This window comes from Amblyomma americanum, chromosome 3 (assembly GCF_052857255.1).
Source record: "Amblyomma americanum isolate KBUSLIRL-KWMA chromosome 3, ASM5285725v1, whole genome shotgun sequence".
Classification (NCBI taxonomy): Eukaryota; Metazoa; Arthropoda; class Arachnida; order Ixodida; family Ixodidae; genus Amblyomma; species Amblyomma americanum.
This window is the reverse complement of record NC_135499.1, coordinates 224,794,068-224,816,991: the sequence shown is the minus strand read 5'-3', so window position 1 is coordinate 224,816,991 and position 22,924 is coordinate 224,794,068. Positions and strand designations below refer to the sequence as shown.

The following is a 22,924-nucleotide window of genomic DNA, read 5'->3' as shown; positions in this document are numbered from 1 at the left end:
GCAGCGCTGAGCAACAGCGTTACGGGAGGAGGATTCTGCGAATGAGCGTGCCGGCGGTAAGCCGCACAGTGAATAATGAACTAGAAACGAGAAGGATGGAAAAAGACGGGGGAAGCAAGGCTTAAGGAGCTTCGATTGCGTTACTTAGGATGAAAGCTGGGGCGGTTTGAAAGAAAGATGAGCGGTTTCGTGCTGTGGCCGTGCGGCTATTTTTCGCGCTTGCATTTTGTATTGCGCTTTTTCAAGAAGCCGATGTGCGCTGCACACTCTGACGGATGTGCCACGAATGAGCTGTCAAGCTGACATTCCGCTACGCTTCTTTAGTTACGTAATCACCACACCCGTAGTTACCCTGCGAGCTCCGCAGTTACCTTTATCGGAACTTCGCTGTCGACGCGTACTTATTTAATAATTATGACGTTCTTTCTTTTTGTGTGTTATTTTTAAGGATACCGAAGACTCACGTGTATAGGTAATGACTAAAATTTTCGTACAGTACCGCACATCATTATTTGAATATTCATTATTCATTTACGCTTTATTAAAATTTTAACGTTTCCCTCGGAACCCTTACGTACGTTTCTAGAGCTGTCTTTCTTCACGATGTTCTTTACTCTAAACAGAAAGCAGTAAAAAGGGATTAAGCTGTCATCTATAGCGCACTTCCTTTAATAAGAGAGGGTGCGAAAGAGTAGAACTTATTCTCTCTTTAAGTCATACATAGGCATAGTATTCGTGTTTAGAGTGGTAACTGTAGGGGATAAAAACCTCCTCTAAGCCATCGAACTGCAGAGCGTGAAATAGAGAGTAATATAAGCATTGGCGTGAAGCGTGCACAGTCGACATTCCGTTCCAGCGGCTTTTGCTCCCATAAAAAAGAAGAAAAAACTAACTGCGATGCGTATGGTCCGTGATTTCTTTCACTTCTCCGTACTCTGAAGTAAGTTGTGCGCAAAAGTTGTGGCACTCAATTGCGCAGAGTGCAAGGGCACATGCTTTTTTGCTCGGTTCTTAAAGGGATCGCTTGTACCGGGAGCTATTATTTTTCAACGGGAATAAATTCCCTTCAGTTGTTCCTCCCACTTGGTTTCGGTTCCCCCGGCGTGACGTATCGCAACGTCGGGAAGTTATGGCTAGTTACTGTGGTTGGCCGAACCTGACTTGAAGCGAAATACTGGCGGGGTTTTGCGTATGTGTGTGCATGCATTGCAAAACGCGTATATCAGAATGCGTCTATTCCGAGGCGATCGCCGTTGGAACTCGCTGGTCCGACCGTGTCGGAAGCAGCGGGGCCTCTCGTGTTCCGCTGTGAAAAATCGAGCCGCCTGATCGGTTAAACGGAAGAAACGGCGGGGCTCTCGAGTGGCGCAGGTGCAACTGGCTGCCATATTTCTCCGCGCGCCTTTGTTTTTCCAGCTTGGAAATGGACCCGGGGCTCTCTGGTGCAAAAAAGTAAACATCAAATGCGGTCTCCGCCGAGAGGTTGCCTTAACCCTGGGCAGCAGCAACAGGAAACTAAAAAGTGATGTAAGGAGAAAGAAAGAAAGAAATTGATGTTTTATGCTGACCCCTGTATGTGCGTGGGTGAGAGAGAGATAAAAAAAGGAAGAAGGGAGCAACAGTGGAGGCGCATAAGCCGTGAAGCAAGGCACAATGAGTTCGGAGAGCAAGCTTTGATAAATAGCGACGCGTTCGAGCACGACGCAAGTTCAGCTGCTTTCAAGCTGGATGTTCTTTTTTTCTCTTCTTTTTATTCTTTAGTGAATGGACGTGCCCCTCCGGCGCAGTGGTTTGCTCTGAAACCGTAAGCTGGGTTTGGTAGATGCCGAGGAGAAATTGTGAAGCACAGAACCGTAAACGAATCTGGGCCGAACGGCTCTGTCAAGGAATTAAATAGTTCGCTGGAAAAGGGGAGGGGGGAAGGGGGCTTGTGCGTTTGTGCTCTTAGCTTCGTTGCTTGCTTGACGCTTATGTTGGCTGCGATTCGCTGCTGTCTGCTTTCTTTCAGTATTTTGAGGAGCCCTTGGGAGCTTAGAAGTCCGCGTATATTCCACTCCTACAATAACTGTCGCTCGTAAACCAGTGCACGAGAGGATGTTTAGGTGCGTAAGCAACATCTCTTTCTTGTGTTTTTTCTTGTTTTTGTTTTCCTCTCCTCGAATCCATTGTGCCTCCAAAAATACGCGCTTGTTAATGTCAGCAACAACTACACCTAATAATAATAATAATTGGTTTTTGTGGAAAGGAAATGGCGCAGTATCTGTCTCATTTATCGTTGGACACCTGAACCGCGCCGTAAGGGAAAGGATAAGGAAGGGAGTGAAAGAAGAAAGGAAGAGAGAGGTGCCGTAGTGGAGGGCTCCGGAATAATTTCGACCACCTGGGGATCTTTAACGTGCACTGACATCGCACAGCATACGGGCGCCTTAGCGTTTTTCCTCCATAAAAACGCAGCTGCCGCGGTCGGGTTCGAAACCGGGAACACCGGATCAGTAGTCGAGCGCCCTAACCACTGAGCCACCGCGGCGGGGCAAAACACGAATTCTTAACTCGGTATGAATAGGACGCAAACCTCCGCTCATTGTCGGAACGTGCGCCGCGCATCTTTGTGACAGCCCCGTTCTTCTCGTTCCCGAATCGCGTCCATTACTCAGTTGACGCAACGCATTCCTCCGGCGACGTCGTGAGCACTCTCGCGCTGCGTCTTTCGAAGTGCGTGCGCGCGCGTGCGTCGCTGAAAAAAAAAATCTAAAAAGAGCAGAAAATAGAAAGTCGAAGGTACGGCGGCGAGTCTCGAAGGGACCATCAGCGTTCTGCACGGCGTGCTCTGGGCTCCTGGCGCCCCCACTGTTTTGAAGGAGCCGCGCTTTGGGAAAGCGTCACATTCGTCGAGACAAAAAAGCTTCTTACAAAGATGCATCCCGCTCGGAACCGTGCGAAGAAGGCCACCCTGAAATGGCCCGAGTACATGTCCTTCTGCTCTTCACCCTGCGTCCCTTTCACTCACTCTCTCACGCTCTTTCTTTCTTTGTGGGGCGCCATGGGACGACGCTCTTATGTCCGCCATCCTTCATTCGCGTCAGCTCGCGGAGAGGCGCGATTTTTAGGGCTTCTGCTGTGTCGCTTGGGCGCGTTCGAGCCGCCCGACCATGCGTGGGCGGTGTTTGCCTTGTGCGACTCTTCCCTGGAACGGTGGTCACGGAATTTGCTGTCGTTTGCGGAGGTTTTGCCCTTCGGAAGCTTTATGGGCCGTAAACCGGAAACTGCTCGCGAAAGTGCTCCGCGGTGTCGCGCTTGCTGCTGTTGTGCTTTGCTCCGGATTTTCCGTCTCCTCTTCGCAGCGAGATGAAACACAGGAGCCGTTGGTCAAAAATGCGAAGTGTCCTCTTCGACAGAACTGAGGTTTTCCGGAATGTCTTGCGCACGCTTTAGCGTTTACCGGAGTGTGGCGGTGTCTTGCTTGCGAAGTTTCTTGGAATATTCCTACTGAACATTTCCTTCTGGAATATTCCTTCGTAAGCATTTCTTTGAGGGACGTGACGAATTTTTCGCGCTTGAAGAATTCAGATTAAGTGGGGTGTAGACGTCCTAACTATTGTTCTTTTTATAGTTCAAGGCCTAATAGTTTGTGGTTTCAGGTGAAGTTCCAAGCGTGTCCTTTCTCATCTTACTTCAGCTTATCCGAATGGTTTGTATGCGGTAGCTGTAGTGTATACCACCTCCACGTGCCCTGAGTGTAATCCGCTGAGAACTTGTTCCAATTGTGTATCTTCACCAGCTCCGCCTTTGGTCGTCCCCGCGCCATCTCTTCAATGCCCAACTCTAACACACCTAATTCTTCCGACATCGTCACTCTTCCTCATCACACGACCAACTCCTGTGGCCTCGCTCCTGTGTTTTCGCCCTTGACTATGTGTTCCATTACTACACCTCTCACCAAGCACCACCAAATCACCTGGACCCCAGGCCACGAGGGACTGGAAGGAAATGAGGGGGCACATGCTCTAGCTGGAGTCATCATCAACCGAGCGTGGCGGTAAACCGTGCCCGCTTTTGCACCTCTACCTTCTGGGTATAACTAACGCCTCGAGTTTCATACGTCCTCAAAGGCGACACTTCCCTCCACTTCACAGGAAATTAGACAATCCAGATGCCGTCTCTTGGCGGCAGATAGAGACGAACACATTTCCATAGACTGCATCTCGTACACCCAACATTATACTCCATCATACACCCAACATTATACTCCGACACCTGTCCCTGGTGCCAGGCCCGCTCTACACTCTTCCACATTTCGTGGGGATGCGGGGCCAAACCAAACACTCTACAGACGGAAAACACGTCTTTTGAGCGGTGGGAGGCGCTGCTGACCAGCGATAACCTGGAGGACCAACCGGCCCTCATACAACAGGTCCGCAGGGCAGCTCAAGCCAGTGGAGCCCTGGAATGAGGGCCCCACCGATGAACTCGCCCAACTCCCCTTCACTTTAATAAAGTTTTTTTTCCTCCTCCTCCTGGCCATTCTGTGATAAGTTCCGAGCGTGTTTAAGCGAAACTTGAACAGAAGTTCGTACGATGCGGTATAGTGGTAGCCGAATAATTTGCTGCAATAAAAACGGTCCCAGTGGTTTTGGAAGGCGACATTCGTCTATCGCTTCCTTAATCGATAGGAAAGAAACTTATCAACTCACTCGCCGTTGGCGTCAGAGCGAAGCGTGCTTTTTCGATAGACAGAGAGCCTACGACTAGGGACATCGGCCGGGGAGGAACCACCTCGAAGCGGTCAGCTGAGGGGATGTGTATGCCCGGCCGGAGACAGTGGAAGAGCGATAGCGAGAGGACTGCGGAAACGTCGGGGAAAGAAAATGACCGTTGTCTCCAACTGCTACGAAACTACGAAAGAAAGCGTTACCGGTGGTGACAGAGAGAGGCGGACAGAGATAAGGCGCTGGCGCGCGCGCCGAGGTACGGGGACCACGAGGCGGATGAGCGATCGGGCGCCGCGCTGCTCGCTCGCTGCTCCCGCAGTACACACGCGATCCGCCGTCCGTGCGAGGCGAACAGCGAAAAAACGGAGGAGAAAGAGAGCATCGGGCTCGATCCATTTGTCACTGCTGATTCGGCGCTTCGCGTAGCGGCAACAACGGGGAGCGCGCGGTACCGGCAATAACAATGGTGCCGGAGCGACGAATGCAATGCGCGTGTACCAGACACGGATGAAGAAAACAGAGAGAAAGGAATAGACAAAGGGAAGAAGCAGAGAAGAGGGAGCGCGTGCCGCTCTGCCATTGCCGCACAATGGACGAGCCACTCTGAGGCCGCTTTTTGGGCAGGGAGCGCGAACGCGACGCATCACTCGGCGCGTCGGAGACCCAGCTGCGCTCTGACAGAAATGGTATCGCCGAGCGGCTCAGAGGGAGCTGCCGAACAGCGCCCGCTCGAACGCTTTGCTATCCGACCGGGCCAACAATAGGAGAGACCTGGGGAGAGAGTGTAGTCTCGGCGGATGAAAGTGAGGCCCTTTTATTACGCTGATTAATTTGCCCCGTCGTGCGCGTTTGATACCGCGGCTGCTACTGACGTGCTGTACTGCTCGAGCATCGAGTGAGCGGCTTATACGACCTGTCAGCGGGCTCTGCCTAGACGACGGTCGATATTTTAGAGCATTGCCATTGCGTGTGTTTGGATGTGCATGAGCAGACGACAAGACGTGTAAAGAGGATTTTTTTTTTATCGTTTGTTTGAAAGAGTTGCGATCCAGGCCTTAGTGTGTAGTCTCTTCGGATTAAGCTGCGCAATGCGTGTGCCTTGTACCCGCCTTGTGACTACAACTTCGTCAGAGTTCGGGAGCGTTTGCTAAGAGAAACCGGTGCTCCTGACACCTGTTGGCACGGCTCCTCTTCAACCCTTACGATATTCGGAGTTATTTTACCGATTCACTGCACATGTGTCTGCCGGATATTCTAGTTCAATCGTGATCTTTACCTTTGAGCTTCACCATGGAGGCGGGGTTGTAGTATAAGCGTGGATACGAACAACCGCTGTGAACACGACAGCTTGAATCGGGATCACCTGGAATCATATCATCTCTCCGCCGCCGATTTAAAGCGAAAGCGAAGCAAAACAAAATACCCGTGTTTACTCGCGCTGGGCGCGCGTTGTTAGAGCCTACAAAGACAGCTTTCGCAGGATCCGGCTCAGGCGCTAATGAGCTTCTCTGTGTCGAAAGAGCGTCGAGCCTCTCTCCCGATGTACGCTCGAAGCGCTGTCAGTGAATCGCCCCTGTCTTCCTGCCGCCCCACTGTCCCGTCCTCCGCCGTTTTGGGCGATCCCCTGGACGTCCGCCCGGACGAACCTGTCACGAGGCGCCCGTGGGAGCAGCCAGGGCCCGACGGGGCTTCATGGCGGTCTGCATGAGTGTCGAGCACTTCCGTATCAATAAAAACGGACGGGGAAAGCAGGGAAGAGGGGGGGGGGGGGGGACACATCCAGAGCGTATGGGCCACTGGACCGCGTGTATGTGTCAAGCGACCGCAGAGGCGGACAGGCAGGAAAGGAGGTTAAGAGGGGGGGGGGGGGGTTGGATTGACTGACGGAGGCTGCGGCGCGGGAACCGCGTGCAATCAGGGTGAGTAATGCAGGCAGCCATCCTCCTCCTCCCACAGCGGCGGCGACGAGCGACGCTAGGATGATGGAAGATTCCGAGCGGCGCTGTGGCTCGCCGTGCCTTTTTGCTCGGTCGACGCACAGGGAAAGCGACATCGGCGATGTCTCTCCGAGTGTGCGCCTGACGGGCCTGCATCCTTTCTGCATGCCTGCCTGCTCGTCTGTCTGTGTAGGAAAAAGTATGGCACGCCCCTCGCGCTCCGCCGTGGTCCAGGGGCCTGTGTTCTTTCTTCTCATCGACGCGATGTCGCACAAAAAAAGGCGCGAGTTCTTCGCGGCTGACTAAGGGGGGTCTCCGTTGAAAGCGTGGCGCACCGATTTCTTCCGCGTGTCGTTAATTAAAGTGGTGTCGCGTTTGTATGTGTGCTGTCCGTGCCTGTCGAGCCGCGCCGCGCGCTGTACTGCGCCCGTGGCTTTCCGGGCGGTCCGTCGAACGCCCCCCGTTTGACGGCCGTCGCCGCGGCAGCGGAGACCATTGCGACGCGTTCGCGCGGAAATTGTTTTGGCAGAGCCGCTTTTTGTGTCGTGTTGTTATACGCGTTGCTTAAGGCCGTCTCCGCGTGCTGCATTCATGCGCGAGAATGCGCATTCACCCGTTATTTTCTTCTTTGTTTTCGTTTTCTGTAGCGGGTGGCACAGTGAAGCGTTCGCGAATCTATAGCTCTTGATTGGCATAGGCTGGAAAGTCATGGAAAAGACTTTTATTTTTTTTTATTGCCAGCGAAAATTAGTCATGCTGTGAAGCAGTATTATGTGTCCACATTTCAAATACAACAATTTTTTTATTACTTCATGGTATCATTTATCCAATTTGTTGACGTCTCATAAATCACAAACCCGAGGGATAAGTTTTGTTTTTTGTCTCTACCCACAAGGATTTACGATGGCGTTTTAATTTGTTGAATACTTGCTTACTTACTAACATTATGTCTAATGGGCACTGCCTTCGGTTGCTCCTTGAATATAAAACTCGAGGCCAGCGGGGCCAGTGGGCATGAAACGAACTCGTTTTATTACTGCATCTTTTTCAGAGCAGGTAAACCTACCCTGTACAAATAAATGAGGCGAGAGAAAAAGATGAAAACCATGAAAGTTCATGCGGTGTTTTTTTTAATTTCTGCGCTTTTTCTTCGGTGTTCAAATTTGTTGTGAAGATTTTTTTAGTTTTAGTTTTGTGTGAGTAACTCGTGTTTGTCTTTCTCTGTCATAATATTTTTTATTTGTGTTTTTTCATGTAAAACTTTTCCTAAACGCTAGAACTCGAATTGTTCATCACGTGTCCAAGCCAATCCCGTTCGTTGTATATGCCGTGTTTTCGAGGACACAACACCACCAGGAATTTAAAATTGGCCCGCGGCCTGACGCACAGTAGTCGGCCGATCTAACTGCCGTGTATTCGCCCATGCCCACCTAGGTGACCTTCAAAAATTTTGCCCGCAGTGTTTGTTTATAATGCAGCAGCTTCAAGCATGCTTGACATTGGCATACGCCTATCCGTTCTTACAAAAAAAAAAAATGTTAGACAGTCTATAGACTGTCCACAGACTCCTGTCTATAAAATCTATGCACGGTCTATGGACAAATCTTCGAGAACAGTCTATAGACAATCTATAGATTTATGGTCATACACTTTTAGTAAGCTTTTGTCTATAGACAAAAAGAAATATCTATAGGAAGGCAATAGAGTCTGTAAGAAGTCTATAGACTGTCTATAGACCATTTTTAAAAGGGCGGGGCGCCTTCTCATCAGCGTCGTTCCATTTGTGACTGCGCAGTTGGTGCTGGTGCCGGACTACTGCGACCCGGCCGACCTGAAGGAGCAGTTTCGCAAGGAGATGGGTGCCCGGCGCCGGGCGGCCGCGCTCGCCACCGCCGCTGCCGGCGTCGCCGGGACGCTGGACGACGACTTCTACTCGACGCCCTACGAGACGCAGAGCCGGCCCTCGGCGGCCGCGAAGGGTGAGCGTGCGCTTTGTTCTTTCAGTGATGACAGCGCCGTAGACCACAATAAATAGGTATTTAAACTGATGTCTGCTCTGAGTGAAGTTTTCCAAGAACGTTTAGGAAAATCAACGTGAGTGTAGTATTGTAAATGACTGAGTCATGCACACCGGCATCTGCCTGCTTCGGCAGCCTTTAAAAACCTTTACAGCACGGGTCTTTATGGGAGCGAACGGTCAGCCAATCACAGCTGCACGACTCTTGGCCAGATAAAACATGAATCGACACGGAGTCAGCTATTGCGCGCATCCGTTTCGCGTTCACTAAAAAATATGTATTATATTTATTTACATTTGGTAATAATTCAACGACTCTGCAGTAATTGAGCGCGGCTGTCACAGATGAGTTCACTTTGTTTAGCCGTCAGCTCCAGCGAAATAAGCGCATTTTATCAGGACCAGAGATTGGAGCATCGACACTTTCTTTTGTCCATTCACATAATTCATCGCCGCCGTTCATTCCCTCTGTGCTTTGTGTAACTAATGAGAATATTGTGTACCGCATATAACCGCAGCAACTACAACTGCAGTAATGCTCTAGCCTAAATGTGCCTTCTCTTCTGTCTTGGGAATCGAAGCGCCGCAGCTGCAAATGAGGGTGCGGCCATGTCGTATTCGCACGCGGTTTCTTAACATGGCTCGCGATTCCGGCCGTCGGGAGATATTTTGTCCCTCTGACGTAATCCTGCGCAGATAATCGTCGCAAAACTCACTTGAGCAAATTTATTGCGCAGTTTTTCGCGACCTGTCGATGGCCGTTTCTCTGCAGGCGAAACAAAAGGACTACCTGGTAACTCTGATCGGCCCCTATAGCCGGTGGGCCCTTGAAATGCCCAACTAAGAAGGGAACTAAATGTTTTTTCTTAGGAAAACCAGTTACTCCTTGCCTCCTGTGATTTATGTGCTCGAGAATACAGGATAAACAGTTGAAAAAAATGAGATGAAGGAACCGCTAACTTTCACGTTCTGATATCTAAAGCCTCTCCCTTTCTTTGACCGGTGCGGCGTTGCAACGTTCAGTCACTCTTTAGATTGTTGCACGCAACAAGTTTCTTGATATCTGGCTTGGTTTCTGTTTCTTGAACGAGCTTCGACCGTAACTAGAAGGCGAAAAAATTGCAGTGCCCTAATGACGGAAGGGCGCATTAATCATTTAGTTAAAAGTAGTTCTTTTCTGTTATTTTGAAGCGAAAAGCTTCACTACGCCAGGTAAAGCAGTCGTCGCGTAGGCCGGAGAATGACCTTGAACGACCTTCAGCCCAACAGCGTTAGTGGTGTATGGCCATATGCGGTACAGTGATGATGTCGAACCCTTGACACCTGACCCTGACCCATGACCTTTAGTTGATCTTTGACCTTATACATTGGGTGACGTTTGGGTTGACCTTTGACCTCAAGAACATCCGATTGGATGATGTGAAGCCACTCGATGACATCCGATGAAAGTGTCGTAAGACCATGTGATACCACGTCATAGCCACGTGGTCGTGTGGGTATACATAGAACGGCTGTCGCGAGCGTGTAGCGGAGCTGTCATGGACGAGCATCAGACGCTTAGCAAGCGTCCCTGCTTTTCGCTGAATTCCAGGGTTAGCCAAGTTAAGCCGCTGCCAATATTTCTTTGCTTCGTGTGTCATTGCGCTTCAGATTCACAAGCCTCACTAATTCACCACCATTACTCGCTCGTTTTTTTTTCTTGTTTTTGCTGGGAGTACAATTTCTCCGTATGGTTTTCTTCTTTGTCCGGCTGTACAGCGAGAAACGCGGGCGGCTGGGGATTCGCAGAGCCTTGGACAGATGTCCTCGTGCTTGTCCCGCTAGCTGACACACGCGATCAAAGAGAAATGCGGAAATAGAAGATAACCCGGGGCATTCACTTGTTGCAAAAAGAAGTAAAACGAAAATTCGGGGACGCTGAGTGGGTGAGCTTGTTATATCCTTTATCGGTTTGTGGGAATTCCCACATCGTTAACGATGCGGCGGAAAAAAAGTTGGTTATTCTTTCTGCGTTTCCGCCGGTTTTCCTGCAAGGACCGGCTCAGCTGCGTTTTCCATCTCGTTAAGCTAACAGGGACGCATCGGCGCGGTGAGCGTACACCATGTCTGCGCCGACTGCGCCACGTGAAATGTTTGATTGACGTCTCCGCCGTCTGGGCTGCGTTGTTACCCGACACCACGGGCGGCGCCTAAGATTTGTTTACTTCTCTTCAAGTAGCGTCTGGACAGCGTGACTTTCTTTGTGCTGCCTTTTTCTCTGCTTTTCCTAGGCGGTGTGCAAAATATGAAAAAGTGCGCGCAAAGGCGAGTTTGGTTTGGTTTGGTTTGGTTTATGAGGGTTTAACGTCCCAAAGCGACTCAGCCTATGTGGGACGCCGTAGTGAAGGGCTCCGGAAATTTCGACCACCTGGGGTTCTTTAACGTGCACTGACATCGCACAGTACACGGGCCTCCAGATTTTCGCCTCCATCGAAATTCGACCGCCGCGGCCGGGATCGAACCCGCGTCTTTCGGGCCAGCAGCCGAGCGCCATAACCACTCAGTCACCGCGGTGGCCCAAAGGCTAGTGCTTGCTTTTGAGCCGGCGTTTGGCTCGATCGACTGAATAATGTTTTCATAGTACACTGAATGGACACGCATAACTACAGGAATGGATCCAGTGCGCCACTTTCGTCTCCGTTTGTTCGTATTTGCATGGCGGAAGCTTGAGTCACCTTTTCAGTCACGTATTGTAGCAGGTCACGTGACCTTTTGATACCATCGCAACCTGTCAACCGGATTGTGAGTAAACTGTCCACTGTGGCAAGTGGCAACATTTAAATTAATGATTGGTCGTGAGAGGTAACTCGGGAAGAGCAACTTACGTCTCCCAAGCCCCACCGGAGGCGTATACGTAGCATCTGCCATCGCAGCTGGGCAGTGGCGCATCGCTTAACCGCTGCACCACTGCACCGGTATGAGGACTGTCAGGGATCTATGCATGCAAAGTAGAGAATCACCAACTCCGCATATATGCGCATTGACCCATTAACGCCATCGCGTCGTACCCTCCAGGCGGAGCTTAAGTGTCACCTCTATATTTTTTTTTTCGGTGGGGGGGGGGGGGGGGTGGCATGCATAATTCAGTAGTCTAGGAAAGCAAGTTTAAGACACGTTTAGCTTTTTATCATTTGTCGTCGGGGGCTGTAATTGCTTCGAATCCCACGCTCTTAATGACACACATAAACGTCTGTTTCTAGTACTCGCACGTTGCCAGCAGTTTCCGGTATAGTGCGGTGCTTTCTGCTCCTCATATCGGGACGCCCTACAAAAAGCTTAATAGCACAGTTAGATTGGCGTCCGCTTCACTGTTTGCCACTATGAAAAAGCGGCAAAAAATAGCAGGGGCATGATCTGCTAAATATTGTATCTGCCGCAGTTGAATAATGTCAACAATGTTTTAAAAGAAATAATGACAAAAATGAAGCACTTCTCGCGTCGAAGGCCGACCCACTGATTAAGATGAATGTCTGAGCCTGCAAGTTCGCGGCACTCTTCTATAAACTGCCAGAGAAAGCGGTGTTCTTTGCTGATGTATTTTGTATATTTCAGCCTTCCCCGCTCATAGAAAACTGCTATCTCCCATGTTCTCGAAGTAGACTGTGTGTACTCTGAGCATTAAAATTTTGACGACAACAAAAGTAATCTAATAACGGTGCGTAATAAGGCGCAGAGAAAAAAAAATGTGTACGGCTCTTACGCTGTGTTACACTTTGGAATGTTTTTTTTTTCCCTCAAATTTCCGGCAGGCTGTGAAACGATGCAGCTTTCTCATGGCAGGTTACTTTCGTCTAGCAGTTTCTTTGGGGTTCTTTTTCCTTCCTGCTGCAGTGGCTGGCATGGCATACTCCAACCGAATTATTAAACTTTTGACGCAAGATGATGAATGAGGCCTCTAGAGGCAAATAAGCCCAAAAAGTTGCTCCAAGTGTCAGGAGCATAATCGAAAATATTCTGTTTAGCATCACCAACAAGGAGGCGGATCGCTTTAGGCCGCGTAATGTTTCCCGTATTTGAATAATACCGCTGCATTTGCATATGGCGCAGAACCACTTGCAGTATCTCCTTATTTCCAAAACCATCTTCCCAAAGCTACTTTTCTGGTTTTTGTTATTGTTTTTTTAATTCTGGCGCTGTTCTGGGCTGCCCCTAAAACATCGCAATTATTTCATGGGTATTTTTTTTCCCGTGATGGAGGACTTTAGGGTAGTTCACTCTTTTAGATTCCGCCGTAAGAAACGCTCTGAAGTATCTGCTTGCGTATTCTATCGTGCAAATTTGTAACATTTTCATTGCAACTGATTTTTTAAACCTGATCTGGCAGTAGCAGTGTTGTCATGCACGTCTTTACAGAGCACAGAATTTACCAAAATCATTGGTTTTGTGCGCGCGCGCGCGCGCGCGTGTGTGTGTGTGTGTGTGTGTGTGTGTGTGTGTGTGTGTGTGTGTGTGTGTGTGTGTGTGTGTGTGTGTGTGTGTGTGTGTGTGTGTGTGTGTGTGTGTGTGTGTGTGTGTGTGTGTGTGTGTGTGTGTGGGAGGGGGGGGAGAGAACAGCAGTAGCTGGTGAAGCTGCTTTCACTGTATTGGCCTTCAAAGAAAGCTGTCGTCGAAAGAACACCCTATCGGAGAGAGCTATCCAGAAAAGAAGTTGGTTTTGTTCTCTGACACGTTTCTTAGGACGTTGATATGACACCGTTGTCACGCGGAAGTTTTTTTTTGTGTGGGAGTTATTTTTAGGTCTGTAAAAAAAATCTACTTTACGTAACGGTAGCTTGGTGCAAGCATTTCAGTCAGCTGTTCCTCAAGACGATCGACAAATTTTGTATGGACACCTTGTTCCTGAAGCCAGTAATTAAAAAGTTAAAAAGTTAGCTAATAACGCTTTACTAAATAATAAAGTTTGGAGAACGAAAAGAATACTGCAGACTAGGCCAGGCGACTCTTAACAGGTCTCAGTTGGTTTCACTGGGCTATGACGCTCCGTGCTGAGTTTGCTGAAGGGCTGCCGTCAGGAAATTTTTGGGTCACGTTAGAGCACGTCGCACAATTTACCGCTTGCGCACCATTTGGCCTCCTCTTCTTCCCACAATTCCGTTTTTTTCCTCCTCGCCCTTTTCCACTCTTTTGTTCTGCACAGTGGCCGGCTTCCTACTCCGCTTAAGCCAAATGTGTTTTCTTTCTTAAATGAAGGCGTGTTTTGGAAGTGAGTAAAAAGCTGCTTACTTTATATATATTTTATTTGAAGTTTAATGTCGTGTTTAAAGGTGTTCAGTGCTGACAGCTCATTTATGTAGTGCATCGCCCACTGAGCATTAACCAGCATGCAGCACGTACTACGTCCCGCGCAGCGAGACAGTGCGTATATAGGTAGATGTTTCCTGGTAAGCGTGCTTTGCCTCTGAAAGCGCCTTGATGTTGGAAAGCCAGCTCTACAGATTGGCTGATTTTGTTGAAAGTGCGGTCGTTTCTTGCATACTACCGTCGCCGACTTCCTCGTTTCGGCTGAAGGAATACATCAGGCCTGGCTCCAATTCCGTTCGGTGGTCGCAGGATGCATTTGAGATCCAGCGGATTTTCGTTGGATCTTCTCGGCGTCGGCAGTGCTTCTCGTCTTCGGCACCGCGACCTGGTCTCTGCAGGGGTTCTCGCTGTAGCGAGATTATTTTTTTTTCATTCCTTTAAGCATCCTTTGTGCAGCGCAGCCATTTAGAAGCTCCACAAGCCCTTCCCTACTGCTCCATGTTTTCTCTGCCGCTTGGCGTCGCTGTCGGCACGACACAGCTGTGCCGTTGAAGCGAGCTGCGTCATCGTCCTCTCCAAAGCGCTCGCCGTCGCTCTACAGGGGATCCCAGCCGCCGGCGCTTAGGCAGCGCCATTAAGCTCAAGGCAGAAGACGTGCGTCTAAAGAGCGACTGGAAGCAAGAATCAAGAGGCGAAGGGAGCAGAGTAGAAAGAGTGTGCGTGTGTGTGCGGGAGGGAGGAGGGGGGCGGAGTGTAGGAACACGTCGCCGCAGGCTGCCACGCGCGCGTCTTGTGCTCTCCGGTGGGCGGCGACGTTACTCCGAACTGCCCCCAGCCTGCTCGAGCGGCGGTCGCCGCTTCCCGCTGTGTGCACCGCGAGCTGCGTGGCTCTTCACTAATGGCAGCCTCGAATGCTCGCAGCGAGCGTTCGCCCGTTCCCCCGAGGGAGAAAGAAGAGCCATGCGCGCTGTCCTCTTCCGCAGCCACTGGAGAGCTCTGGAAAACGAGGCATTTGAAACGTCTTGCGCTGTAAACTGGCGACTCCTTCTTTCTTTTCTTTCTTTCTTTCATTGGAACTCTAGAGCGGTCCTTCGTTTTAATTAAGGCTTTTTTTAAGCTTGTCCGTCCTGTTCTCTTGCTGCCTTTGAGTTGGTTGCCGTTTTTATTTTTTGCTATCGCTTCTTGCCATCGTGCATAGTCCTTTTACGAGGCAGCCTTTGTCACCGGGGCACTTGTAACTTTGTTTGTTAGATTTTGCTGCCATTTAGTCTGCCAAATAAGTACCGGCCGAGCCCGGAAATTCTCTCGAGGTTCCCGCCTTGCTTTATTTTATTTATTTTTTCTCCACGATGAAGCTCACGATTCTACAAAGCGCCTCAGCGACCTTCTTGAGCTTAGGGGATTGTTTGTTCTCTGACGGCAGCCATCTGTGAAAAGGCTCGATTCCTTATGTTGGCTACTGCTGCGGCGATTCCTGTGCTTAAATAAACGGGCACAGAAAGTTTTAATGAGGTCGTCATCCCACCTTCGTGCGCCAAGCAATGTCTTCGTGTTGTTTTAAACTTTGCGAGAGCGGAAAGGTCTGGATCGTCTTGATAAGTGTTTCTGTTCCCAAAGCACATTTCGTTAAAAGACTGGCGGGGCACCGCTGCGCACTGCTTCGTAGTTTTAAATAAGCTGTGAAAGGAAACAATCAATTTCCGCACTTTGTTGGTATTTTATTAAAGTTGAATATGCGCATTATTCATTGAGGGGGAAACTATTTAGAAAAATTTTAGAAAGAAGTCTTTTAATTATGGAGTAATCATTGGTTTGAATGCTCATTATGTTCCTCCAGCCACCCTCCCCCCCCCCCCCCCCCCCCATCACTCATATGGCCGCTACCTGTACCTATTGTGATGGAAACGATGCTCTTATACAAGGCGACCGCGCCGCGCTATTTTGACGCGTAATTTAATCGCATGCCTTTCCGCCGCACGACGTGTGGTTCTTACCCTGCTCGGCCCGGCATACATGCACTTGCACGGGGCGCTCCATCTTGTGGACTCGGAAGACCGGCCGCTCCACCCTCGCATGCTGTGAGGGACGAGGAGTGGCATCGGAATCACGGCCCTTTCGCTGACGCTCTGGCGCGCAGTAACTGTTTCTGAGCGCGCAAGGCAGATAGAAAGAGAGAGAGAGAGCTTGCATAGAGGGCTCCGTCCGTTTCGTTTTTCTTTTTATTCTTTGTCGCAGACTCGGTCGCGTATATATACCACGAGGAACGGAGGAAGGCGGAGGGAAAGGGACGCACGGGCCGCCGCGCTCATTAATTGTTCTCTCGTTTTGCTTTTTCTTTCTCTTATTTCTTATTCTTCTTTCTCTCCTTCGTGTCTCCGAGTGCGGGCACGTCGACAGCTGCGCGCTCGTTAATTCGTGCTTCCTTCCTTCCTTCCGCATACTCGCGAAGCGCCAGACTGAAAAGAAACTGCGCGCGGAAGTTTCGCCGGGCCCTCGTGCCTTTTGCGCCGAACGAAGCGGGCGAGCACGCGAATCGCTCTCATCGACTGTACTCGGGATTCTGTTCTTTTTCTTTTTCATTAGTACTCTTTCCGGAGACCCTTCTGCATGCACGGTCGGCACGACGCTTCAGTGAAGCATGCGTTGCGCTGCTTTGTTGCCGGACGAACGCGCCTCCCGAGGCGTGCGCTTGCGTGAAGCCGCAGTGCTTTGTGCGCCGTCTGGCAACATCTGTTAGAACTGCGGTCTGGATTATGCGGTAGGGAGTGCCTTTGCTTTGCTTTGTACCGACCTCTCTTTTTCGTTTAACTTTGGGAGGCGTGCGTTATTCAGGCTTGCGTGTTTGTGCATGAGTCTGAGCTTTTTCAGTCTTCTCAGTCCGAACCGGGCTCCAGCGGAGAGAATATATCTGCGCCTCTTCTCTGCACGTCTGTCGTGCCGCCTAGTTTCCGTGTCTCACTTGTTTGGATGAAGACGGCCGAGAAAGAGATTGAATGCAAAAAAAAAAATGTTGAATGGAGAAGAAAGTTCAAATGGTTGAAGGCTTTCGCTTGTCGCTTGTTGATGGAGACGCCGTTTAAACGCTGGCGTCGTCGAACGTATGGGTACAGTCGGAATCAGTATCAAGATGAAAAGCTTATGTTAAACCTGCTCGTAATTGGGTGGTTTTCCGCAGTTCATTTTTACCCAAAATGACTCGGAAAAATGCGTTGGCGCCTGTCGATTTGTCCTGCAACGTCACATTTTTTTTTTCAGACCGGCGCCAAATCGATGGCCTTCATGTAAACTTTTGCTGCACTCGAGATTTTATTTGCTCCGTTGGCCAAATCCGAATTCTGTATTTGCTTTGGCAAGCAGCGTGATGTTGCGTGTTGTGTTGATTTGGCTGCACGCCGTTCAGTTCTAATGACCTTATGCGCAGTGTCCGAATATATTCGTTTTTATTTTATTTTGCTGTTTCGTTTGTCAGCGGACTTTTGCGGCTAATTTGTTGGTGTACGTATTTTATGCTCTTGTAGCTAGATACGGACGTACTGCGTACCCGCTTCTGCGCTGGCTGTGGCGTTTAGTTGTTCCTCCTGCAGACTGGGACAGAGTTCGCAGTATTCCTCTCGTTGATTTATTTTTTATCATGTGGGCGTTACATCGCAGAGTATCTAGGCTAGTATGGCTCCCGTCGTAAACGTCAGGTAATTGGTAGTCAGTATACGTGATTAGGTTTAGGGGTCGAAGCTGTAGGCGCTCCTGATTCTTCAGGCGCTCAGTGCGCGATTTTCACTGCGCCTGTGTTTATTGAGTATACTGAGTTTATCATCATGGACTTCATCTCGTACAGATCATCTCGATAGAGTAGGAATACGCTCATGTCGCACAAAAGCTTGTTTTTATTCATTCTCGCCAAGAACTTCGCCACCTTCCAAGGTTCCAGAGACTGGAACCACCTTCCCATCCTTACAGCCGATACCCGAGATCGTCATCTGTTTTGTAACGCAATATCGAGCATTTTGTGACGGGAACCCGTCTCTCTAAAAACAAATATTGTTCGCATAATGTTGTGGCAGGTTTCTTTTGTTTTGTATATTTTACTCGTGTGTCATTTTTGTGTGCGATTGTATATCAGAACTTTCTTGTCGCGACGTTTCTTTGTGTACTATTATACTGTAATTTCTGCCTCTCTCCTCTGTAACACCTCACGGCCTTGAGAGTATAATAAATTAAGTTAACTGAAAAATTACAGGAGAAAACTTTTTATTAGGTAAACCGTTTTATCTAATTAAATTACTAGTTTACGCGCAGGATAAATGTTAGTTGACATTTTTAACAGAATGCTTGTCTGCTCAGAGTACTCTTGACCTTGCTCTAGCGCGTTTGTCGAACTGAGGATGATGTGCCTCTGTTAGATAGCCTACGCGTAAGCAGCTGGATTCCATATACTTGGGCCTTACGAAATCACTTCTTCTCTCTTAAAAAAATACAAATGAATAACAACTTCCCAAGCACGCCATTCCATTTACATGCGAACGGTACTCGAGCAGCCAGGAGACCTCGGAACCTTCACTGTAAAAGAAAAGAAAAAAATAGTGACCTAATTCAATCAGGTTTTACTGGCTTTTGCCCCGATGAGAAAGAAGATGACCAGGCAGTTTAGGCGATTGATTTACACCGCGGTGTGCCCTGGAGGCCGTAACGTTTCCTGCATCTCAAATGAACTCAGGGGACTTGGGCAGAGCGCTGGAGGAGATTATTAATAGCAGCAAAAAAAAACGAAAAAAAACGAAGAAAATAATGGCAATACGATACAATGAAATTTGAAAAGATAAAAATAATTGGTTCGCTCTTTCTGCCCGTTCTGCCGGCTCCATACCCTATATGGGTGTAGACGAAAGAGCTCGCGAAAGGAAGGAAGGCGAAACTGATGAAAGGCCTCCACTGTATTACAAAGGAAAATGGGTTGAAAGGGTTGGATTGCCAGGGATCTTCCGCGGCGAATGCAACCAAGCGCGCGAGAGGTTGTGTCGCAAGCAGCTCTCAAGACGATTAAATTGGCAAAGAGAACACATGAGCCCAGTGACGCCTGTTTCCTAAGGGGCCACTTGCGTAATTTCAGTGCAGTATGAGGCTGAAATACCTGCTCACGAATGCGGCTTTGGGTTCCAACTCGACAGATGTCCGGCAATTATCTTTTTTTATATATACTTTCATATGAGCGCTTGCCATGCGGCTTAAGTTCGGGCTACCGATATACTATGGACAGTCGTGAAGGCTTGTCAGCGCGAGCTTTATTCTCGGTAGTAATGATCTTTGACAACGAATCTTGCGCGAATGATGTGCGAATCCCGCGCGAAACGGACTCGCTAGAGACGCCATATCGCGCACACTACACGGACGGAGAAAGTGGATGCACGAATTTCGAAACAAAGCGAGAGTTCAGACTGTCGAGAAAGTTTTGTCTGTATGTGTTCCTCGTCCACGTAGCGCTTCGCACGTCGTATAGGAGAACGCCTAGTTCTTTTAGCGAACACAGCTCTGACTTTCAGTGCGATTCCAGCGCGAGATCAGCTCTAATCCTGGATGGTGGATCGCGAAATCAGAGGCTTTCCTCACAAAATACTTTGACGAACAGTGTGGCAACAAGCCGTCAGTTGAAATATATTGTATGTAAAAACACTTAACGTTGACTGGACGCAATGCATGGATATTCGATATATGCTTTCTTGGTTTGTCGACGTGTAAGGCTGGGGCGTAATTGCGGTGCGGAATTAAGGGGTGGTTGGGAAGGTCCTATTTGCAGAGTGCATTTCCTTAACTTCTTCGTCGAAAGAAGAAAAAAAAACAAGGTTTGGTGGTTGCACAGTTTCTCGCCTAAGTGAGAATGACCGCCCCCCTCCCCCTTAATACAGGCATACAGGCATGTAGTGTGCTTTCTGCGACCGTACAGCTGTGTTGTATTGTCAGCCCCGGGATTGTACTTTTCCTGTCTCTCCGTGTTGCGGTGGCTTTGGTTTAAGATCGAACCGTTGCTTCCGAAGCAATTCTCACCTGTGTCGAGCTGCTGTCGTTGGATAGGAAGAAATAAAAAAAAAACTTTAACGCGACCGCCCAACTCGACGTGGAGGAGTAAAGCCGCCGAGTAAGCCGCGGAATCCACCGCGCCGCTCAGAAGTTCCGCACGCTGGTGGGGGTTGTCTCGGTCTTCTCGAGCGACGCGCCGCCGGAGAACGAAGAAGCAGACGCTGGCGATTTCTCGACTCGTTCCCAGAGGAACGCCCCGCGCGGTCGCCTGCGCCGAGCGGAAAGAGCCGCGTCGTCGCTGCGACGATTCTGCGCCGGTTGCAAAGCGCACTACGCTGCCTGGTCTTCGGAGCTCGAAAATTGAATTTCGCCGGCTCGCAGCTTGTCGCGCACGCCGCTGCGAAGCTGCGGGATAGTGCGAGACAGTTTCGTTTTAAGACAAATATCATTATTTTGAGCTCGATCCTTTTTTCTTTTCTGTTTTGAAGAACCTTTTTTTTTTTCCTATTGACTCCGCCGCCATAGACGTTGAGCTGGCATAGGCCTTCGTAAATGTCGTTCCTTTGCGACTTGGTAGAACCTGTTCGCGCGCGCTTGTTGTTGACAGCATCTTCGGAAAAGGAGGGAACGCCCCAGATGTCGACGACTTCTTAATCTCTTTATGTCGTCTTCAAAGATTGAAAGTCTGGGTTGAGGGCAAGTGTGTCCTCCGCTTTGTTGTTTTCTTTCTTTCTTTCTTTCTTTCCTTTCTTTCTTTCTTTCTTTCTTTCTTTCTTTCTTTCTTTCTTTCTTTCTTTCTTTCTTTCTTTCTTTCTTTCTTTCTTTCTTTCTTCCTTCCTTTCTTTCTTTCTTCAGCAGTGAAAAGAAAAGCGCTCGCCGCTGCCTTTGTTAGGGCCATTCTCAGCACTATGTCAGCACTCACCCGGTACACAGCTGTATTGCACGGCAGGTCATAGTTGTTAGCGTTGCAATACATACACCTTGCACTTTGTTACAAAGTCGCGTTCTCGCTTAATTTTTTTTCACTGCTGCCCTGACCTCTTTCATTTCAGTTCTTCAAACTGCCTGCTATCTTTTATTTCCGCTGCCCCAGCTCAGGTGCCGCCTCCGGAGTGATGGCACATTCTCATGTGGAGTTCTCTGTCAGATTGCATATTGATTCATTTATTTAGTGCCCTCTAATGCATAAGCCTGACAAAAAGCGTACAGTGGTGATCAGTACATTTGAAAAATCTTTCCTGCTTTGCATTTGCTTTTGACGGAAGAGTCCTACGTTGTACAGGTTATTTTTTGTGGTGTGCATTTTGTTAGAATTTGTAGTCTTTCAATGATCTTCTGTTTTACAGTATTTTTTCTCCATCCCGTTCTTGTTTTATGAAATAATACTTAGACGCGAGCACGCAACTGGAGTATTTTAGGGAAGTTGCTAGCAAGGTTTCTTGTTTTCTGTAACATAACGCACTTTCACCGCCTAATGAAAGCAATAAAAAATCTTGAATTATAACTGCCCCTTTGTCACACCCTGAATGTAGCGTAATTTTCATCCTGCTCCTTTTCGGTGTCACTAGTGCCGCTGATTTCGTTTCTAAATACATGAGGTTATATCACATTGCTGCCTTTTGACCTTTCTGTATTGTCTTTCTTTCCTTAAGCTTTCTTTGCGCTGCTCACCATAGGTGTGCATAAATAGACTAGGAGTAAGTACAAGCACTGGCGAATTCAACAATTTTTAGTTCCCTATTGCTTTCACGCGCATTCATGACGTTGTTATTACTTTTATCGTCGACCCTGTAGCGGCTTGGAGAGCACGACATATTGGCTTGAGCAGCTGGCTCTCTATATACAAACGCTTACTGTCTCTTTCTATCCTCATTAAATCGAACTTCATCTCTTAAAATTTAAAATCTCTTTAAAAACTATTATTATTATTATTACTGTTATTATTATATACCACAGCGACATTGTAAAAAAAAAAACCTCTCCTCATTCTGGAGTGCTGGTCGGTAAATTGTCGTAGGGACTCTGCATAGGAACTAAGCGCGCTCTTTGCGTACGTGTCCGGCAAAATTGCGCCCAATTTCAATGTCCTCGGAAAGTCGTTCGTTCGCAGGGCATGCTTAGCGAGTCTCTCGCTACTGAGCTCGTTCCGCGGCTGTTAACCGGACGCTTGTGAGCTTTAATTGCGCGCGCCCTAAGTGTGGCCGAGGAGAAGAGGGTTCTTGCGTGCATAATGAGCCCGGAAAAGTCCTCGCCGGCAATTTGGACGTCGTTATAACCGACGGGGACACGAGCTCGCCATGGTAAGCCCGTGGCTCCGGGCGCGCTGTATGCCCGTTTCGTGCTCTTGAACTGAGGGGATAATTGTCGCGGTCATCCTCGCCGAACGAAACTTGCCGTAAAGGACCGGTACAAGGCAAGAAGTGCGTTTCTGCTCAAATTTGAGGGTCTAGCGTTCTTTTTTTTACGAGTTTCCAGTTTCCATGAATAAATGCTCCATATTTCAAGAACAGTGAAGCAGAAATCGTTGGGGATTCCAGAAGTTTCTTCACTCTGCATAACAATGTGGAAAGTAAGTATTACGATCAAGGTAACTTGGATAATTTTTTGCGTTTGTGCGTGGTTTTAGGTACAATAAATTCGCTCGCCTGTCTTAAAATTCATAGAGTAGGTCGTTGAGTGGAGGAAGAGAAAGCGAAGCTCTGCTCTGATTTGCTTGTCTCAAGCGCTGGTTGAGCTACTGAAGGAGTAAGTGGGAGGGGGAGAGGGGGTTACTATGTATTAGCCATTGTCGTCCTGTTCTTATGTATGTACCTGTGGGCATGTAGAATGCAGAGTGACTCTCCTAAAATTTACCTGGCTGTGGTGTAAGACGCGCCTCGTCGCCTCGTTTCTTTAATTGACCCGGTGCCCTCTCCCGACTGCTGAAAGCACTTCTCCCGTTCACTTCTTCTCGGTGGGCTGAATGCCCC

The 22,924-nt window shown here is 48.9% G+C and overlaps 1 protein-coding gene across 3 annotated transcripts in view; it reads left to right on the top strand.

Moving 5' to 3' along the window:
* The window catches only part of LOC144126218 (uncharacterized), a 182,838-nt gene that overhangs the window by 68,413 nt on the left and 91,501 nt on the right, over window positions 1–22,924 (top strand). For all 3 annotated transcript variants that reach the window (XM_077660260.1, XM_077660261.1, XM_077660262.1), the window contains one exon: window positions 8,442–8,625. In XM_077660260.1, the coding sequence (XP_077516386.1) occupies window positions 8,442–8,625 (184 nt within the window). The remainder of the gene's footprint in view (window positions 1–8,441; window positions 8,626–22,924) is intronic.